This window comes from Tympanuchus pallidicinctus, unplaced genomic scaffold, assembly GCF_026119805.1.
Source record: "Tympanuchus pallidicinctus isolate F22 unplaced genomic scaffold, pur_lepc_1.0 scaffold22, whole genome shotgun sequence".
Classification (NCBI taxonomy): Eukaryota; Metazoa; Chordata; class Aves; order Galliformes; family Phasianidae; genus Tympanuchus; species Tympanuchus pallidicinctus.
This window is the reverse complement of record NW_026294739.1, coordinates 18183791-18203022: the sequence shown is the minus strand read 5'-3', so window position 1 is coordinate 18203022 and position 19232 is coordinate 18183791. Positions and strand designations below refer to the sequence as shown.

Sequence of the window (19232 nt, the reverse complement as noted above, 5' to 3'; positions counted from 1 at the left end):
TTGAAGTGGTACCGGGACCTGAAAATACAGGTGAAAGAACAATTCAAGCATTAATGAAAATAATTAACCACAAATAGAAGGCCATTTTCTGCTGCATTCAGAACAATGTTCAGATTAAGAAGAAGCAAGGAGAGCTACGGTAGAAGTACTGGGAGGCAGCCAGCAGGAAACGTTACTTTTAGCAGAATTTTCTATAAGCTGGAGAAAGGATTTTTACTTGGAATGCAAATAGCGTGTAAAAAGGCTTTAAAAAGAGACGAGCAGAAACTTGGAAAGGTACAAGTGGAAATAAAGGAAGAGGTGTAAGAAGAATGCAGGGTGATTTACATTCCAGAATCATGAAGAAAGACATTTTTGCACACTTGAAATGAGTTTTACCATTATCAGGTGTGATTGTCAGTTGCCGTATTTGAAATAAGTATTTGAACGCATAATTGGACTCTAGGAGACTATTACTGTGCCTTGATGGGATGGGAAAGGAGGAGATCCCTTCTTAGCTTTTCTTTAGGTGCTTCCCATATTGCAAATAGCCAATTTTCAGGAAAGCTGGAGGGTTTGCTTTAGTCTTTTTCACTGTGACTGTTCACAGCGACGCAGAAACTTCACAATGGCTTTTTCTCAGCAAACATTTCAAAGCTTCAAATCTTCAGTCTGTCAGCAGGAGAAAAACACAAGCTTTCTTATTTCAGACCTTCCTAAGGAATGCAGATACCAATGTGGGGAGCCCATGGGGACCCAAGTGTGGAAGGCAGAATGAGAGCAAAGTGTTTTCCCTGCAGCATCATCAGTGTCTCTTACACATCTGAGTTACGGAGAGCCCACATTCAGATACAGGTGCAGACCTGGCTTTGCTCAACTAGTTGTCTTTTTTTATGGAGGTTTATTTCCTAACTGTAGCTGACATATTAAGTTGAAGTTGTAGTTTTTAGCAGAACAAATCCACTGCCACATCATCAAAATGAAAGATAGAAATGACCTGTGAGACCACATGCACGATATTGTCCCCAATGGAAGGCATGTCTGATCACAAAAGCATTGAGTGCTTTGTCTTAGCCAAAGAATCTGCAGTTTCAAGTAGGATATTGCTGTACTATGTCATGGGTAAAGGATGGAAAATATATATGAAAAAAGTGTCATAAAAGAGACAAAAGTGGAAAGGTACAAAACATGCTTAATTTATCTTAGTACTTAAGTCAGCAGTAGGTTTGTACCATCATTACACATGCCTTAAAGCCTACAGAATGGGTCCCAACAGGGATGTTAAGGATGGAGATCTTTCATGCCTGCCCCATGCTCAGCAGCAGATGTTGTTTGTGGTGTGCTGTATAATAAGGGGTTTTATTCATACAGACTGAGATCACTGTGCTGAGTAGTTGTTGCTAAAAGCAAGTGGGGAAAGTGTTTCTGCAAACTCTGAAGGGAAATGGAGCAGTGTATGTTGTATTTGGATGTTTACCTATTGAGTAGTTAAATAATTTACCATTGGGAGAAATAGAAGAAGAAAACTAGAGGGTTTTTAATATTTTTCACTGTTGAAAAAGGATTCATAGAATTGAAGTCACAGAGATGAAGAAAGCAATTAACAGCAGAAAAAAAGATAAAGGGCATCCACCTCCAGTGGATATGAGAAACCTAATTTTACTTTGAGAATCTTTATAATAGAGGTTAAATTAGGGGATTTCAAAAGAAACCATTTAGATTATCATTTCTTGCTGAGGTCTGTCTTGTATTTTTGTGTTAATCATAAAGTTACTTTTCTCGAGGTCACAAAAATGCAGAAAATGTCAAATTTCAGTGCAAATGACTGAGAAAGAAGATAGACTCTCTTCCTTGGTGCAGGAAGCAAGAGCTTAGAGAAACAAGAATAAGAAGCAATGTACTGTGGAACAGCAATTGCATTAAGATGTTGATGCAGTGTGGCAGAGAAAACTATGATGAACTCTTCCACTTGAAACCATCAAAATGTGGTCATTAATGACTAGAGCAGCCCACTTTCTTTTTTTCCTCACAATTGTATAGAAATAGCACACTGTTAACATTCTTGAAGGCTTTTTGTAAATCACGTAGTGGATGCAGTGCTTCATAGTGCTTCAAGTGCATACAGGCTTAGTGAGGAAGAACACAAAATGAGATAAAAAGCCAGTTTTGCAAGATTTTCTATGCAACCTCAAGTAAACCACTCCAATGTTGGTTTGTTTTCCATTCTCCCAAAATGCAAAATCGCCTCTCTGTAACAGGTGAATTGTGATCATAAATTCATTCATTTATAAGTATTCATATACGTGTGTAATTACAGTAATATGAACAAGAAATAGAAGGCAGAAAGAAATGTTTATCATAAGACATTGCACAGCTCCTTTCACGGTCTCTGAAAGTGTTCCTCTCCAGTACTAGTTCAGATCTCAGAAGTTCCTGAGTCTATACAACCATATAAATTACAATTAATATTAACTTTGCACAGTAGTTGAACCTCTGACTTCCTTTTTCCCTCTGCTCAGCCTTTAAAAGCTGCCGTAGCTTCTATTTCTGACCACGCTGAGGGAGAATTATGCTTAAGTCACCTTAAGTTAAGCCTGAATTCGGTCTTCAGATATAGCACTTCTGCAGTAGGCCCTCCTTGTTTTTCCATTAATATCATACAATGCCTGAACATTGGCCTTAATCTCAAGCAGCTGTCAGGCATAGTTACCTTTCATCGGTTACACGTGTTCAGTTTCCTGTTTTCTCAAGTCTAGAAATTAATTTTAGCTTTTTTATATTTTGTTGTACGTTCACAGAACCTGAATCACATCAGTTGCCACCTGCTGCATATTTTGAATCTTTGCGTTGTACTTCCTATAACCTGATGGTCAGAACCATGCACACTGCCCCAGTAGTACTTCATCAAATGCTTTGCAGGGCCAGAGGTCTGTTAGGTAGCCTTACGTCCTCTGCTTTCTTAGCAAATGCATCACAGTGTTTTTTTGGAAGGAGTGTAAAGTAGCGTTTCTCCACACCTTTGGCACTATACATAGATTTAATAACAAGGCTTTAACTATGGTATTGTCTTTGGTATATTTTTCAGAATTTAAAACAAAAAATCAACAAGTGTATGGCTTTGTGCTATACTTGATATGTTAAGGAAAGACTTGCTTACAAATGAAATTAAAACCTTTTTTGTTGTAATACTGTGTTCGTTGTTTGCAAAGCCTATCGTATACTCAAAGGGTAATGGTTTATCCTCTTGGAAGTATGGAATATTTTCTTTCTGTGTGTGTGTGTGTGTCTGTGCAGCAGCAGAGCAGCACAGTGTGTATCACTCAGTGCCTCTGTACACAATCTGTATTAGCACATAACTGTATGGTACACATTTTTCAACTTTCTAAAAATTCTCTAATAAAACAAAGGATGTGTGCAGTCCTACCTGGCCTCCTCAGTAAATCTTAACTTGAAGGAGCTAAAAGTTTCACACTAAATCGAATTCTGTATAAAGAGCATCATGACTTTAGTCTGCTTACAAAGAGGGTAAGAAAATCCCATTTGCACTATGTTCATCCTTCTTTAGGAATAATATGCAACAAGAAGTCAATCCCTTTTTTCTCTCAGATACCTCTAACCGCTGCCTAGGGAGAGGATAACCTACATCCAGAGCACTCTCCTCTTATTTCCACTTCTTCCATCCTTCTCTTGTGACCCTCCATTAATCCCTTTCATCCTCCAAAGCCGAAAGAAACCTACATCTAAAGTTACTCTTATCCATTAACTCTTCCAAAAACAAAATGCTGCGACTGCTTCTGAAAAATTGTCTTACGAATTTGTGTGAGTGCCTGTGATATTTCTAAAGATCTCAGGCATCTTTGAGAGCTGCGTGAGCTACTTATTTTTAATGGCACACTATTGACCTAGGGTTGGTATTTCAGAAAACAAAAATAAGTTCATCCTTTTTACAAAAGGCTACCAAAGGCTTATGGACCACGTGAATCCGCCTTTGGTTTCTAAAGTAGGGCATAACTGAACTTGCTTTTGTAATATGGCCTTGCACTGGCTTTTTGGCTTTACTTTCATTTTTAGAAAATACTGCATTTGTATTCAGTTACTTGGGGGCATTCCACATAATCAGGGAATCATGATTTACTAAAATGGATCTAGGGTTTTAGATGCTGAAAATAACCAAACCAAAAAATCCACAAACGAGCGCAAGACTTTATAATATAGGTGCTATGTGATGTTGGAAAGGTTTTAACGTAACAGCTAATGCTCTTGTTTATTTTCAGATTTACTGCAGCAACAACCTAACTTAGTTTTGATTGTATCAGTCATTACAATTAAGATCTAAGGAATCAATCTGTCACATATTTTCTAGCAGTCATCTTAATGTGGTTTTTAATGCTTTAAGAAATGAGCAAATTTCAAATGTTTCTGGAGTAACTTCAGTTTCCTTTTCAAATACGCTGATCAACCTTTGGCTGATGTAACTCTTGCTGGATATAGGAGTTTTTCTCTTAAATGAGATGGTGGTTTTATTCTCATGATCTTGAATATGAGAAGAGTTTACTGAGTATTATAGCACTAAAAGACAGACATAAATAATTTTATAAAGTTTAAAATATTAATTTGTATTGGATAATAAGTCCTGAATTGAAGTTAGCTCTTTTGGAACGTCTGTCTCCATTCTGCTGCTTTAACCCCACGCTGTTGCCTTAACCTCAGTCTTGCAAAATGCTGAAACAAAAATTGTGTGGCGAAGGCATAATTTTACAATTGTAATTACATTTTGTTTTATGGAAGTCTGCATAGAGCTTTAGGCACCTAACAGTTATTAATCTGACTGAAAAGACCTGGCATTGTTAGAACAATTAAGAACAATAATTCAGCAACTATCAACAGAAAATCTCCCTATGCATCTATGTTAAATTGCACTTTAAGTCTTCTTGGAACTGTCACCAAATAAATCTCCTATCATGACCCCGTTCGTGTGAGTGGGGAGAATCCAATGAGACAGAAGTTGTTCTTGTTCTTGAAGTTACTTGAACGCTTAAATGCTTTGCCAAATCACCACAGTCTTGATTTCCCACCCTTTCTAGTCATACAAGATGTACATGAGGTAGTATTATTTTACCTTCTTTGGGGACCTGCTCATGGAAATGCCTTCTTTGAGTATGAGATGAATGATGTATTTTGTTTCTTTTGAAAACTCAAGAAAGATTTTAGAACAGGCTGATGGCCTACAAGTGTATGTTTATTATGGGTCAGGACTATATTCTGTCTAGTCCATTTCTAGAAGCTGAGATTTGGCTAGTTACAATCTCAAATTTTTAATTTCATAATTAGTCATCTAATGAGAGTTTGTTCGATTAAACTTAATACTATCAACAGATATGTTTGTTGCTTTGCATGTGAAATGTTTCTGGCACTATGCTAATTATTCAGCTGTCTCTGTTAATGAAAATTACTTTAGGGATAGGTGACAGTATGCAAAATGTTCTCTTTTTCCTTATATTAAAGCTTCAGAATCCCAAAGTTCCCTGGTGCTCCCTATCAAAGGCACACATGCAGTCACATCCATGTGTTCTCTTGCTTTTTACTCTCCCTACTCCATCTTTTCTATGACATTCAGTATCCATGTTTTCTCCTGACACAAAAACAAATGCATGTTTATAAGGTATGGAGAGAGAGCAGCTGGGGGCATGCCACGCAGTGCCAGAACCATTCCTATTGCTGAGAGCCAGGCCACTGCCCCATGTGCCTGGCTTTAATGGAGGTATTATTTCATCTGCAGCAAGAGGCTGTCTGCTGCCGTGCTATGGGACTTCTCTTCTGCAAAACAGATAAAATTACAAAAGTCTCTGTTGCATTCCCAATTTGAACTCTTTGACAGTATCACTTTGGGATTTCATCAAGCAAGAAAAGCATGAAGTCGATAAGGAATCACAGAATCACAGGGTTGGAAGGGACCTCAAGGATCATGAATTTCCACCCCCCCACATTTAATGCTAGACCAGGCTGCCCAGAGCCCCGTCCAACCTGGCCTTGAACACCTCCAGGGACGGGGCAATCACAGCCTCTCTGGGCAGCCTGTTCCAATACCTCACCACTCTCTCTGTAAAGAATTCCCCCTGACATCCAACCTAAGTCTCCCCTCCCTCAACTTAAAACCATTTCCCCTTGTCTTGCATTTATCAACCTTTTCAAATAGTTTATTCCCCTCCTCTTTGTAGGCTCCCTTTAGGTATTGAAAGGCTGCAATGAGGTGATGGTGCAGTGAGGAAGATGGGAGCTGTTAGCTTTGGCCTCAGTTCTCTGGGGAACTGTTTGTGTGTTTAAGAATGACTTGTATGTATCAATGCTTGTAAGACTAGTCTCTAGTAAAAAAAATTTAGATATTTGCAGATATTCATTGTGACTCATCAAGTAAATGATATTCATTTTCCAAATTAGCGCTGTATGCCTGTCAAATACATACTTTCCAGACAGCTGTGGTCCATTAAATGTATAATTTTCTTTTTAAGAAAATTAAAATTCAAAGCTAAAATGAAACATTGGGGCAAATTTTTAGCAAATGGAGATTGGAACATTTCTCCAGTGAGAAGTGGTAGTAGGTGGCTATAAAATAAATGTTTTTGGGCCTGAGTGGTTGTAAATAGAGAAGTAAATGGAGCATCTTGCTAACAAAAATGGTACAGGTTTCTAGATAACTTTTTCTCCATTCATGGGTCCCAGTTATGGATTTGTCTATGAAGGATGATGGCAAGGAAATCTTAGGGGCCTTTAATTCAAGTCTGAAAACCAGTATCGGCAGTTTGTTATTAGACATAGCAAAGATGACAGGTGTGATTAGTTGGGAGACTTTAAGGGTTCAGTCAATTTTGGATATGACACATACTCATGTGAATCACCCATCTGTGCTTTCAGTGATGTGGGCTAATATTCAAGACAATAGCAGTTCAGATTATCATATAGACAGTGCACAGTGCGCTGACTTTATAAATTCAATTCTTCCTGTGTGCATGAAATGAACTCTGCACACAAATTAGCAGTGGATGGACAAATTTTATAAAACTACGAAATTGACTGCATCAGGAAACAAAACCAGAAGTCTTACTGGGTTTCATGTGAGGGAAGGGTACGTCCCCTCCTGCCCCTTCTCTGCCTAATCCTAATATCTGGAAATTGGAGTGGGATTCTCATATGAAGATTAAGATTTTGATGGTGTGGGAGTCGCCCTGTAGCTGTTTGTGTGAGTCAGCTGTCTGAACACGTATTATTATTTGCAGAGATGTCGTTGCTAACATCCATGGTGTTTACAGGTGCAAGGGTCTATGTTTGGGTATTACAGTTTCCTGTTGGCTGCACTGACTGTATCGCCAGCAAGTTCCTTTTTTAGCTACCCAGGTCACGCATGGGGAACTAGATCAAGTCTTGATAGTTCAAAGCTAACTTGTAAAGTTATATTCAGATACCCTGGTATTCAGATACCCTGCTGTGGAAGTTAAATTAGTAACGTCAGAAAGTGTTTTTTATTTGTCCTTTACACAGACAATAGCCACAATTTGCAAAAAAAAAAAAAAAAAAAAAAAAAAAAAAAAAAAAAAAGCTGTGGCCTGCTAGGAATTTGAGAAGCTCTACAACAGAATGCTATGGGATGGGATGAATTCAAAGGCTAAGACTTGCAGGGCAGGACAGTGGCAAAGGACAAGTCCTGTAATGTCAATGGGAACGTGTCCAGCAGAGGATGCAACATGGCTCAGCCTGTCAATCTCTTTAACCCTTTCCAAAACTGCAGTGAATCCTAACCTTACATGTGCGTGGTTTTGATTTACATACAGTACCAATTGCAGAGTTGGTTCCATTGCTTTATATTGAAACATTAACAGTTTTTAACAGCATCTGGCAATATGAAGCTGAATATTAAATTCATTAATTTAAATGAAGAGCTCATTTTGCTTAATATGTATAGAAGTCTGTCTATAATTATTTCCAGAAAAATTGAGATTATATAATAGTGATTAAAAAAATACAACTGTTCTATCAAAAACTCAAGATAACTGGATATCATTGTTCAGTATTGTTTCCAAGAGAGAATAAAAGAAAAATAAACAATTGTTTGTTTTTAGGAAGTTACTATCAGTAATAGGGTCCTTTTCTCTTGCTTTCAAACTCTCACATCTGCATCTAGTCTTTTTCTGTCAGATATCCACAAATTGTAAACAGAAAATCCCAGGAGAAAGAGGATTACCTTACTTTCTTACTTCAGAATGCATTTCTAAAACTTTCTCCTACGTTTAAATCAAGAAGTTAATATATGCTTAGCACATCTGAAAATCTGAAGGCATGATTTAAAAGCTCTCACAGCCTCCTAAGGTTAATTGAATCAACACCTTTTTTTCTGCATTAAACCCATTGCATTTACATTTTACTTAATAATCCTGTAGCTAAATAGCCAAAATGAATGTCTAATGTTACCAAAATTTAACTGAATCTATAGTGATAGCAAACCAAAATCTTAAAGGAAAATTGTAAACTTAAAATGTTGCCCTCAACTGTGGGAAATCCAAATTGTTGATGGCAAAGTGAAAACAAGGACTTATATATATATATTTTACAATTGGATCCATGAGCAAAAGCGATCTTTGCCCTGCAGGAAAAAAGTATTAGCTGATTGTTCAAAAAAGCCTGTCATTCCGTGTCTCTTTTTGTTAGTTTAATAGTCTACAGTATTGTTCTGTTTGCAGTCTTTGCTGTGCTTGCTGTAGGAATTTTGCTCAGCAGGATGTAGCTTGGGTTGTTGTGATATCTTTCTGTGAGCTTCTGGTGACTTGGGGAAGAGTCACGAGGAGTGTTTGCTCAACTATTTTCAGAAGTATCCCCATGGATTTGATATTCTAATCATATCAGGGACTATTTTTTTAAAGCAAAAATTATGATAGTAATTATCACAAAAGTCTGATTATAAAACATCTTAATGCTCTGTGCAGTTGTTACATAATTCCATATTAATTCAGCTACAAGTTGTTATCAAAAGAGTAGCATGAAACCTTGGACCGTCATTTTAATTTAGTAATTCACGCTATTTATGTAAATTCTCGGTTTGTTAGGAAAATAAAATACCTCTCACCCCACCAGGATCAGCTTTTAAAACACAGAAATGTAGCTCAGTATAAAACATCTGGTAACTGCCCTTTATAATCATCCTAAGTAAGCAGGCTTCTGAGATGGCAATTAATTAATAAAGAAGAAAGGGAGAGTGTTTTTTTTTTTTTTAGAGATGAGAAATATTGTGCTTTTATCATTGTGCACTGTGATGCTTTCCTACAGAAAGTGCTGTCTTTGTCAATGGATAAAGGATTAGAAATGTTACTTTGTCCCAAACCCATCCACTCTCCCCCAAGTGGATCTTGTGAAATGAAGCAAGGTCTACTCTGACTTTCTACTCTGAAGGTTTTTGTGCGTTTGTAAATAAGGTATCGTAGAGCTGAACTTGACATTTTGTAAAGCTGTTTTATTTGGGTAATCATTTCCTGTTCACCAGCTTTGATTGATTATTGAGTAGTAAGCATGAGGGGGAAATTTCTACTAGAAAGGTTTTACTAGAGCCTTCTGTCCTGCTGTAGGAATCGATGGTATCTGTGTAAATGTGTGGTCCCTGGTATCACTGCTTGTCTGTAAGTTCTGCTACATTAGCAGTGATGCACTGATTTCCCTTCATGCTCCATTCAGTGTAAGGTTTTTTTTATCTATCCATTTGGGAATTCTTAATATAACATGCAGAGCAAGTGAACTGTGGTTTCAAAACAGGTACGGCACTAATATTGAAAACATGTCAAGATGAAAATGATTCTCTTATGACAAGAACTTGATCCTATGGACTTTCAAGAGCTGCCTGTGCTGTTCTTGTTTTGTGACTGTTCCACTGCTGAGATGTTCTGAGTTCTACCTTAAAATTATGCCCTTCTAAAAATACAGTTTGTTAATACAAGAAAAAAAATTGAGGCACTCTTCTTTTGACAGCCTTTTACATAAGTGCTGCCTCTTCAGATCTCCCATCTCTGTTTCTCAGAGCTGTGCACTTTGATTCTTTTTAAAAGTGTGGTAATGAGGGCAAATAGAATTATGTTTCTCAAAGTTGGTGACCACAGTTCCTATTTAAAGGGCTTTTAAGGATTCTTTGAAAGCTTTGAATAGTGGAGAAATATCTGACTTGGAGTATTTATTCTTTTCAAAATAGAAGTTAATGGAAAGAGTGTAGTTCTGAACACTAAGATTTTAGTATTGGTACTTATACTGAATTTTTTTAAATGTATTTCTATTTATATTTCAGTGATACTCAGAGTTTCAAATCTGTGGGAAGAATCTCTGTTAAAATGTACATAGAGAACCTGCCTGTATATTTGTGTGTACATATCTCCATGCAGTACATAACTAAAACAAATCATTGACCTTTACCTTTCTGGGAGAAACTTTGCAGTGTGGCTGTTTTAAGACATTTAAGTGTGTCTTCACATGAGGACAGATGCATGTTTTCACAATGTTATCTCTGCCCCTGAGATCACAGCAAGCAGATGTGGATTTAACAGTGAGAACAAGGAAACTCTGTGCCATGGGTGCCAGTATCAGCATTAGATAATTGGGAAATTATGGGCAATGCTGAAGACAGAGCTTTACAATTAACAAATTACAGTTCAGCCTAATATAACCCAGTGTTATGACTCGGCGTGGGTGACGTTTTCCTTGGTTGTTCATTATGGAGTCAGACTTTCTTATCGCTGCTGAGGAATGGCAAGAACGAATCATAGTGGTTTGGAGTTGATATCAGGGAATTGCAAGGTTGATGAATGAAGTGTTCTCTCTTTCACTACTTTAAAGAACTCTGTGAGGTGGATGGAGAATTAAGTTTTACTAGTAGTAAGGAACTCACAAAGAATAAAGCTTGTTTATGATCTCTGTTGTATGCGGGATGTTAAAAAGACTGCACAGGTTACAGTAGCACATTTAAGTGTGGAACTGAAAAGCATATAGCTGAAAACCAGAAGACATGAAGTACACAGCAGAAAGGAGTGGGTGAACTTATTTCATTCCAAACCTTGTATGAAAATATTAGGCACAATTAACTTGATTTCTGCAGCGTTCAATTACGTGGTTACATGAAGATACTTTTGCTCTGATTAGGATACAGAGCTAGGTCTTGAGAGCCAGACTGTAGGCTCAGCTGTGCCATAAACAAAAATTACACAGATGCTGTGACAACAGCCTCTGCAGTTAGTAGAATTAGAGGGAAGGCTTTTCCACTACAGGGCAGACTGACAGCATTTGGCTGAATGATTTTTGATTCCACATCTGGGAATAGAAATTCAAACATAGAATTGGAAATTTTAAGAACAATTTCAATAGTGTTAGTATTTAGGGCAAGAGGTAGCGGACAACATTTTGTTATTTCTGAAGGCCACTACTATCTATCTGAAAGAAAATAATACAGAGCACAAAAACGTCAACAGATACCTCAAACCCTTCTGTTGTTACTGATATTGGTGGTGTTTTCTTGGCTGTCTCTCTTCACGTGTGCTTGAAAAGCATTCTTCACTTCTCGCATCCTGATTTGTAAAGCAGTACAGTGCTGTAGAGCAGCACTGGGGACATATTTGAAAGAATATGAAGATTAGTATTGATATTAAATTGATAGTAACTGTAAGTTTTCATTTTGGAATTTAAAAATTGGATCTTAAGATAACTTTTCAGTTGTATAGAATGAGCTAAACACTACTTTCCTAAGCTTGTCATCTAAAACAAATTCATGTCTTCCTAAAAATTAGGAAGCAATTTGATTAATGTAAATTATGAACTTAGCATGTTATTTGTGTACACAAATAAAAAGTAAGGTGTCTATGAGAAGAAAAATAATTCAGTTTCGTCACAAATCTTCGATGTTATGTGATTCAAATTATTTGTTGATTAGATTTATGTTCAGAATAACTGATGGAAGTTTTACCAAGCACAAAATTTGAGATGCTCAGTACCGGTTAACTTCAACTCTGAGTTGACTTTCTGGCCAGATGCAAATAGGAGCAGTTCTGATAATGGTAGTGTTAATGGTAGTGGATCTATCTTTACATTATTAGGAGGTTTAGCCTGTTGACTTCAGAGAACTTACCCAGCAGCTTAAAGTTAAACATGTGCATGAGTCTTCATTAGGATCTGAATTGTAGTCATTACCTATCGAGAGAGAAAATTGATTTATGATCTTGAAGTTCAGGTGGTGGAGCAGCTGTGTAATGTTGCATTCAATTCATTATAGTGGTGTGTCACCCTGGAATGTGTCTGTTAAACAACATGAATTATTAATACCAGTGAAATATTAAAAGCTGCACGGATGTGATACAGGTTGGTGAGGTTGCACAAGAGTGGTGAATGCTGATGATAACTGCTGGATGACAGTTAGGGATTTCATTCTTCATGTCTGCTACGTTCCCCCCTCCATCCTCTGGATGCGTTCCACCTGCAGGGTTTCTTGTCAAACACCAGAGTTTTATTTTTCTCTGTCAGTGCTGGTCAATAGAGTCCCAGCCTGTTTGAGGCATCTTTTTGCTCGCAGGTAATCCCAATGGGAGGAACAGCTGCAGCTTCACACAGGTGCCTGTTCCTCTCCTTACTCCACTGGAAAGACAAACAAATAGCTTTCCCTCTTCTTATTCCAATGTAACCTTTTCTTTTTTTCTTCTTTTTTTTCCTCTAGAACAGAAATCAGTATGTTTTCAGAAGCTACTGTGTCTGGAATAATTATCAGGCTGTCAGCTCTTCTCTGAATTGCTTCTTCCTTCCACTGAGGGTACTGAACTCAGTGCAATCTGAGTTTTACAATGCAAACGTGTAAGGATTAGCGGACAACTCATCTAGGACACCAGCTTTGTACTTTGTTAGGAAAAAAGTGCTGACAAACTTCACGGTTGGTGTGTGCTGCTGTGCAGGGTGAGGTGAAGCAAAGCTGCTCTGTAGGGCTGCTCAGTGCGGGCAGGCAGCCGGCCGATGCACTGTGTGCTGCTTCAGAGCTGAGTTTGTGGGCTGAGTGTTCGGGCCACGGGGCGCTGTGGCTCTCGCAGTGATCTGTGCTTATCCTGCCTTCTTCTCTAGTAGTGCTGCATGACTCCGTGTGAGGCGCGTCACTTAACAAAAGCCACCAAGAAAGGGTATGAGATTCGTAGAGTGGGAAAGGGAATGGGATTTAAAGCCTGAAATGAAGCTTCATTTAGGCTTTCCATATGGGATATGTGAACAGAAAGTGGCTTTGCCTTGGAGAATCCATTGAGTTTTGGACTGCATCTAAAGAAGGAAGCAGAGAAGTGAAACGTTATCCACCGTCATGGATTTTTATATCATTTAAATTCATACTAATTTGCTGTTCAGTAATTAAGTTCCTTCAGATTTAAGGGAAATCAAGAATCCAGCTAGTGTGATTAATCTTGTGAATAAAAGGGTTTAGGATTAAACATTCTTTGTGTGACACTTCAGCAGTATGCTTTTATAAAAGACACAGCAGGACTTAGTCTTGAAGTGTCAGAATACCTCCTTTAGTGACAAAGCATTTATACATTTAAATTTTCGAAGAAAGTTGGCAACCCTTTTACAGGTTCAATTTGCACCTGTCATTCACTTGTAGATGCAAATTTGAGTTACTTGCAGCTCTAATTACAATACTTGATTGTCATCACGAATCAGGTAGTAAGAGGTGAAATGATCGAGGTTTGTGCTGTCATCTGTTGTTAAAACATGAGTGCAAATGTTATCATCAAAAAGCAAAGACAACTGGAGCTTTGCCCTGCTGGTAGTTCTACAGATAAGTGCATTATGCAAATACAAGGAGTTTACAGGGAGAAGTAAGGAAAGAAGGGAGTGTGTGGTGAAAGCAAGACAATAAGTGACAATATAAGGTGGATTATTTTGTCTATTGCAATAAATTATGATGGCAGAGATTTTTTTCAGTTTAGTTTTGCCATTAGACCTAACTGCCATTTGTACATCTAAATATCATTTCTGTTAAGTATTCTAGTTCTTTTCCTTCTGCTGACAGGTTTATAATTTTCAAATGAAAGAAGATAATGATATATTATTCATCAGATGATTATTGTGCTGTGTCTTTCCAGTTTGTCATTACCTTTATAAGAAAAACTATTACATAGTTACGTTTTAATTTCAACATATAAAACTTGGATTTTTTTTTTTAAATTTTCTTCGCTAAAAATGCTGAGATCTGACTGTTAATTATAATTCATCATTTTCTTTTAAATTATAGAACATAGGTAAAACACATCATTGTGCTTCAGCTAATATCTGATAGGTGGATAATTCAGCACCGATGGTTTTTTGTTCACCTGGAGGGCTTGCACAAAAAAGGTAGTTTGAGTAACAGAGGATTGGTTATTTTGTACTTCCATCTGAGCAGTGCCTAAAAAGGCAAGGTGGCTTCACTTGAGGTCTCTGCAATTTTGAATTAAACCAAACAAATGAAGAAATATCCAAGAAGCTGCTTATTTGAGATCATATGTGCGTCTCTAATCTTTTAAGGTGCGCACTAAGAAGTTCCATGGAGTTGCAGTCCATTCAGTGAATTGTTCTAATAGCTCTTCTTTCAGCAGTGTTCCATAATCTCACCTCTTTCCCTTTCTGTTGAACAGAGGCCTGAGCTCAAAGGATTATTATTACTGTGGTGATTTCTAAATTGCTAGATCCCAAGCATCTACTTAACCTAATATAAAAGGTCCTTTACTTGTTCTGACTTTTCTCATTACTAAAGGAGAACTCTTTGGCCCAAACAATAGCTATACACTAAAGAAGAGATGTTTTAAGTCTAGGAGATTTGTTCTGTTGTTTTGCAAAATGGTGTCAACTTCCACTATCACTTCTTACGATGAACAGCTTTCCAAGGCCAAGAAGCTAATGACATCCCAACGTCCATTCCTCCCATGCGCATCTGGACTAAAAGGCCACAGCTAATTTCTGCTGAATCAAGAATTTATAATCAGCTTTAATGTATTTAGGAGCTAAAGTACATTAGTCCTTCATCAGAGGGAGTGATAAGAAACAGTATTAGTATGGCTGGACTTTAATTATTTCTGAGCACATAATTACTCTTCCGTTAAGTGGGCAGGAGTTATGATACTTCCTTCATTTTGAGCAAAGGAAAGCCGCCTGCGAACACACAGTGGTCAACTGCAGAGATTCTTCTCCCTTTCTCTGTGAGGCAGAGAGAGAAAGAAGAAAGCAGGTTTAACCTGTGGCATCTTAAACATAGCTCAGGTAGTCCCTTTGGGAAAGGATCTGGGTACGGTGTGTATTGCGGCACGATGATAAGGAAGGTGGCTTGAATTTATACTTTCATAGAAACTCAGAAATGTATAAATAATAAAATCAGCCTGATTATTTTTAGTAGTTAATCTAAGTAATGTTTCACTGTATGGTGAAAGTCATAGTATGAGATTGGTTCTTTGTGTTACTTGTTGAAGATTTGACTAGATAATCTTAGAGGTCTTTTCCAACCTTAATGATTCTATGATATTTAATGCTCTGTGCAACTGTTGTTGAGATTTGGAACCATTAAGGCCAGTTATGTACGTATTTTTTAAAAGTAATACCGGTTGTGGTTTCATCCAGAAAAGAAATAGCTCCTTTCTGTGCAAGTTATTTGGAGAACTGTATGCTGTTTGCCCTTCCAGATTCTACTTTATTCCTTTCTGGAGACCTTTAAAAAATTAATATAAAAACCATGTCAATGATTTGTGTGTGTATATGTTCAGCTGTGCCTGGTTCTCCATTGCAGTTAAATGCACAGCTCTAAGAATTTTAAGCTAATTCTTCCCATACCTGAAAACCCACCGTGAAATAATTATTCTTTGCATGCATCTTTTACTTTCGTAGTTTTATTCTTTTGGAAGTAAGTTGCTGTGCTATGAGAATAATGGGCAACAAGTCATTTGAATGTGTGTATTCAGATATGATCATGGTATCTAGACGCCGTATATTGTAAGGATTACAATCAGGGCTTCTGGTACAAAAAGCTATTGTGCTCACTACAGAATGGTTGTTGCAGTTATAACTATGAAAATGCTTGTGTTTAATTTCTCGTGTGTAATTCTAGTGGTTCTGTATTTAGAATAAGTTTAAAGCGATACTTCTGGCTGATGCAGTAATTGAGGTATTGAGGTTCTCAGTAACATGGTCCAGCTCCTAAATTCGCAGCTAAAATCTCATGGTGCTTCATGGGTTGTTTGTGTTTCTCAAATCCACGCACCTGGTACGAACATTTTTTATTTTTAAATGCATCACTCAAATACATAGTATTTCACCGAAGACCTACAAGTTTACTGCTGAATGACTAATATCCTGTAAAAGAAGAGCTTCTTCAGTGCAAATGTTATAACAATGGTGCTCAGATTTAATGCATGTCTCTTGCCTACATCTACTGCAAATATCAGCACATACCGTTCATCTTTTTTTGTTGGTGTTTTTGTCTATTTTATGCATGAGATGGTTCTTGTTTTCAACTCTGTGCTTGGCTGGCTTTTTTTTTTTTTTTGTTACTTAGTCCTGTGTTTGTACTGATTGCTTTTTTGCATGCAAATTACAGAATGTCATGGAAATGAGAGCTCTGAAAAAAAAAGAGAGAAAAAATAGGAAAGATAATGCTGAGTTCCAACAGTCTTTTGTTTGTGCATAAGTGTGTAAAATATGACGTGGAAATATTTTCAAAATGGCCTTTGACTTTCCTTCTGGTGTATATTTTTATTACTCAGTAAAAGCGTGGGCATTTTTCCCACTGGAAAATGTGATGAATCTATTAAGACTTGTTAATGATATAGTGCTGGGCATGAAAAAAATGGTGTTGTAAACTATTTATGGAAATAAGAAATTATTATAGAGTGCGTTCTGCCCAAGCCAGAAGTGCAATTCCACACTCAGTGTAACTTCTGGGTACTGTGGTGAAACCCTGGCCCCATTGAAATCAATGGCAAAAATCTTTGCTTTCAGTCGGTCTTGGATTTCACATTTGTTTTGACTTTACATAAGGATTTTCATGGTTCTTCACCGATATCTCAGCAGGTGGTCAAAGGTTTCAAGGGAAACTACAGTTCCCTTAAAATGAGAATGTAATAAATGTATCAAAAAGGAGAAAAAAAAAAGCAGATGTTCATTAGCTACCTCATTGTATCAAATGAAAGATAATTTGACATTTGTCTCCATTATTCCTAATAAGAAATGTAAGTGCTTGTTTATAGTTTATTACAGTGGGTATGCTTTTAGTAAACAAGCTTTGATTCTTCATTTGACAAAAATAAAGCACTGGGCACGCTTTGATTCGTGTGCTAGTTGTTTCTAACAGCCATACCCCTAGGGAAGGTTTTGCAGTAATATTTAAAAACTTAATGAAAAATTGGTTGTTAGAAACTAAGATTTCCCTCCTTGCAAATGCTTTTCTTGAAACGTCCATGGGAATTTAATATCATTGTTTTTTTTCCTCAGTCTTGTATATTCTTGAATTGTCTTTTTTCCTCCATTTTCTCCGTTCTCAATCCTAGGTCCCCTTACAAAGAAACAGACAGATGATTTAGGTGATAATGACGGTGCTGAAGATGAAGGTATTTTTTTGCCGCCAAACTGATTTGCATGACAAGGATCCCTGAAAATCTTTTTTCTCCCCTCTTTTTTTGACTTCTTGTCTTCTTTTGAAGAGTTTTTTTTTATTCCCATTTTTGATGTGTTTTGTCTTCTTGCTTGTTGTTATACATATATATATATTTTACATTTTTTAAAAGAAAATGTCATTAAGTTCTACGTTTTGATACAAAACAGTAACAATATTTAAAGCAGAGGGTTTTTTGTTTTCTTGAAATGGACTTTTGATATGTTGCATTCCACCTTTTGACTCAATTTTGTCCATTCTATTTGAACTAACACTCTTTTAAAGTTTCTCTGTACACCTTTTTGCATGTTTTCTAACCCTATGTATTTCACCAAGTAAAAAGATGTTTCTTTTTTTTTTTTTCACTGACTGATATCAGTTTGATAAACTTATCAAATATTTTGTTCGTAAGAGGAAAAATACAGAAAACTTAAAAAGTGTCTCTTAAGCAACTGAATCTCCCCAAATATAAAACCTTCTGCATTTATGGTGACCTGAACAAATACAAGTAATTGCATGATTGCCCCACCTCCTGTGGAAGAGGGGCAGCCCTGGAGCAGCTGCAGTACTTGCAGTTGGTGAGGCTCTGCACAGCAACTGTGAATTCAGTGGAGCTGAGCTGATGTCATCTAAAGGAATCTGATCCCATCTGTTTTCTGCAAGTATACAAAGATAACTATCTGCTTGTGTGCCTTAGAATCCCTATTACCAAGTAATATCAAAACTTTGAAATGTCAAGCATACAATTCTGTTTGTGAATTCTATCTGTTATAAGCTGAGCAGATTTGATTTTTGTTCAAGGCAGTGAAAATGGTAACAAGGGGCTCTATCTCCCCCGCGGTCTCCTCCTTTCAATTAGATTTATTTCAAAGTTCTGAATCTTAAGCACGTACTTGATATTTTTTATGGTCAATGAGTAAAGCACACATGAGCCTGGTAGTTTCTATTTGTTTCTCTGTTAACATTTCTTTTTTGGCCAGATATTACAATGAAGCCTAATTTGTAAACAGTAAAGCTCTTAATAAGATTTTAATCGTAGAGTACAGTAACTGTTTTGGTCTTATCACAAAAGATCAAGGGAGGGAACTATGAGCATTCAGTTTCTTAGCCAATAACAGAACAGACTTTATGTGTAAACTCACAAACTTCTTTCATTTTCCTTAATCCTCTTCTAAAGTGCAAGTTAAGTATGTAAATGAAAGGCCACCAGGTGGCCCAAGATTTGAAAGAAGACCTAATTGAAAACCTCATCTGAAAGCTCTCATGCTATTCAGAACTGAGTACGGCAGTTGAGATCCATTTAGCTCTATGAGTCCGAGTCATTTTTACATTAGTTCATGACAAAGCATGGCAGAAGATATTCTTGTGAATTCTCTATGAAACGTTACATTGGATTAGCATCTGTAAGAGGGAGTCTGTCTTGTTTTAACAGTATGTTTCAAGAAACGGTTTGAAACCTAGTTTATTCATCAAGTGAACCTTAATGGCTCTCCTAAGTTGCTGTATTGCTGCCAGGACAGATGCTAATGCCTTAACATTTGTTGAGCCGGTGTCTAAGTAGACACACTTACAGGATATTACTAAAACA

The 19232-nt window shown here is 37.1% G+C and overlaps 1 protein-coding gene across 7 annotated transcripts in view; it reads left to right on the top strand.

The window, feature by feature from the left end:
* Window positions 1-19232, top strand: part of NLGN1 (neuroligin 1) — a 394877-nt gene that overhangs the window by 191013 nt on the left and 184632 nt on the right. For 5 of the 7 annotated variants that reach the window (XM_052685910.1, XM_052685911.1, XM_052685909.1 and 2 more), the window contains one exon: window positions 17541-17600. The exons of the other annotated variants lie outside the window; for them this stretch is intronic. In XM_052685910.1, the coding sequence (XP_052541870.1) occupies window positions 17541-17600 (60 nt within the window). The remainder of the gene's footprint in view (window positions 1-17540; window positions 17601-19232) is intronic. 7 annotated transcript variants of the gene reach the window in all.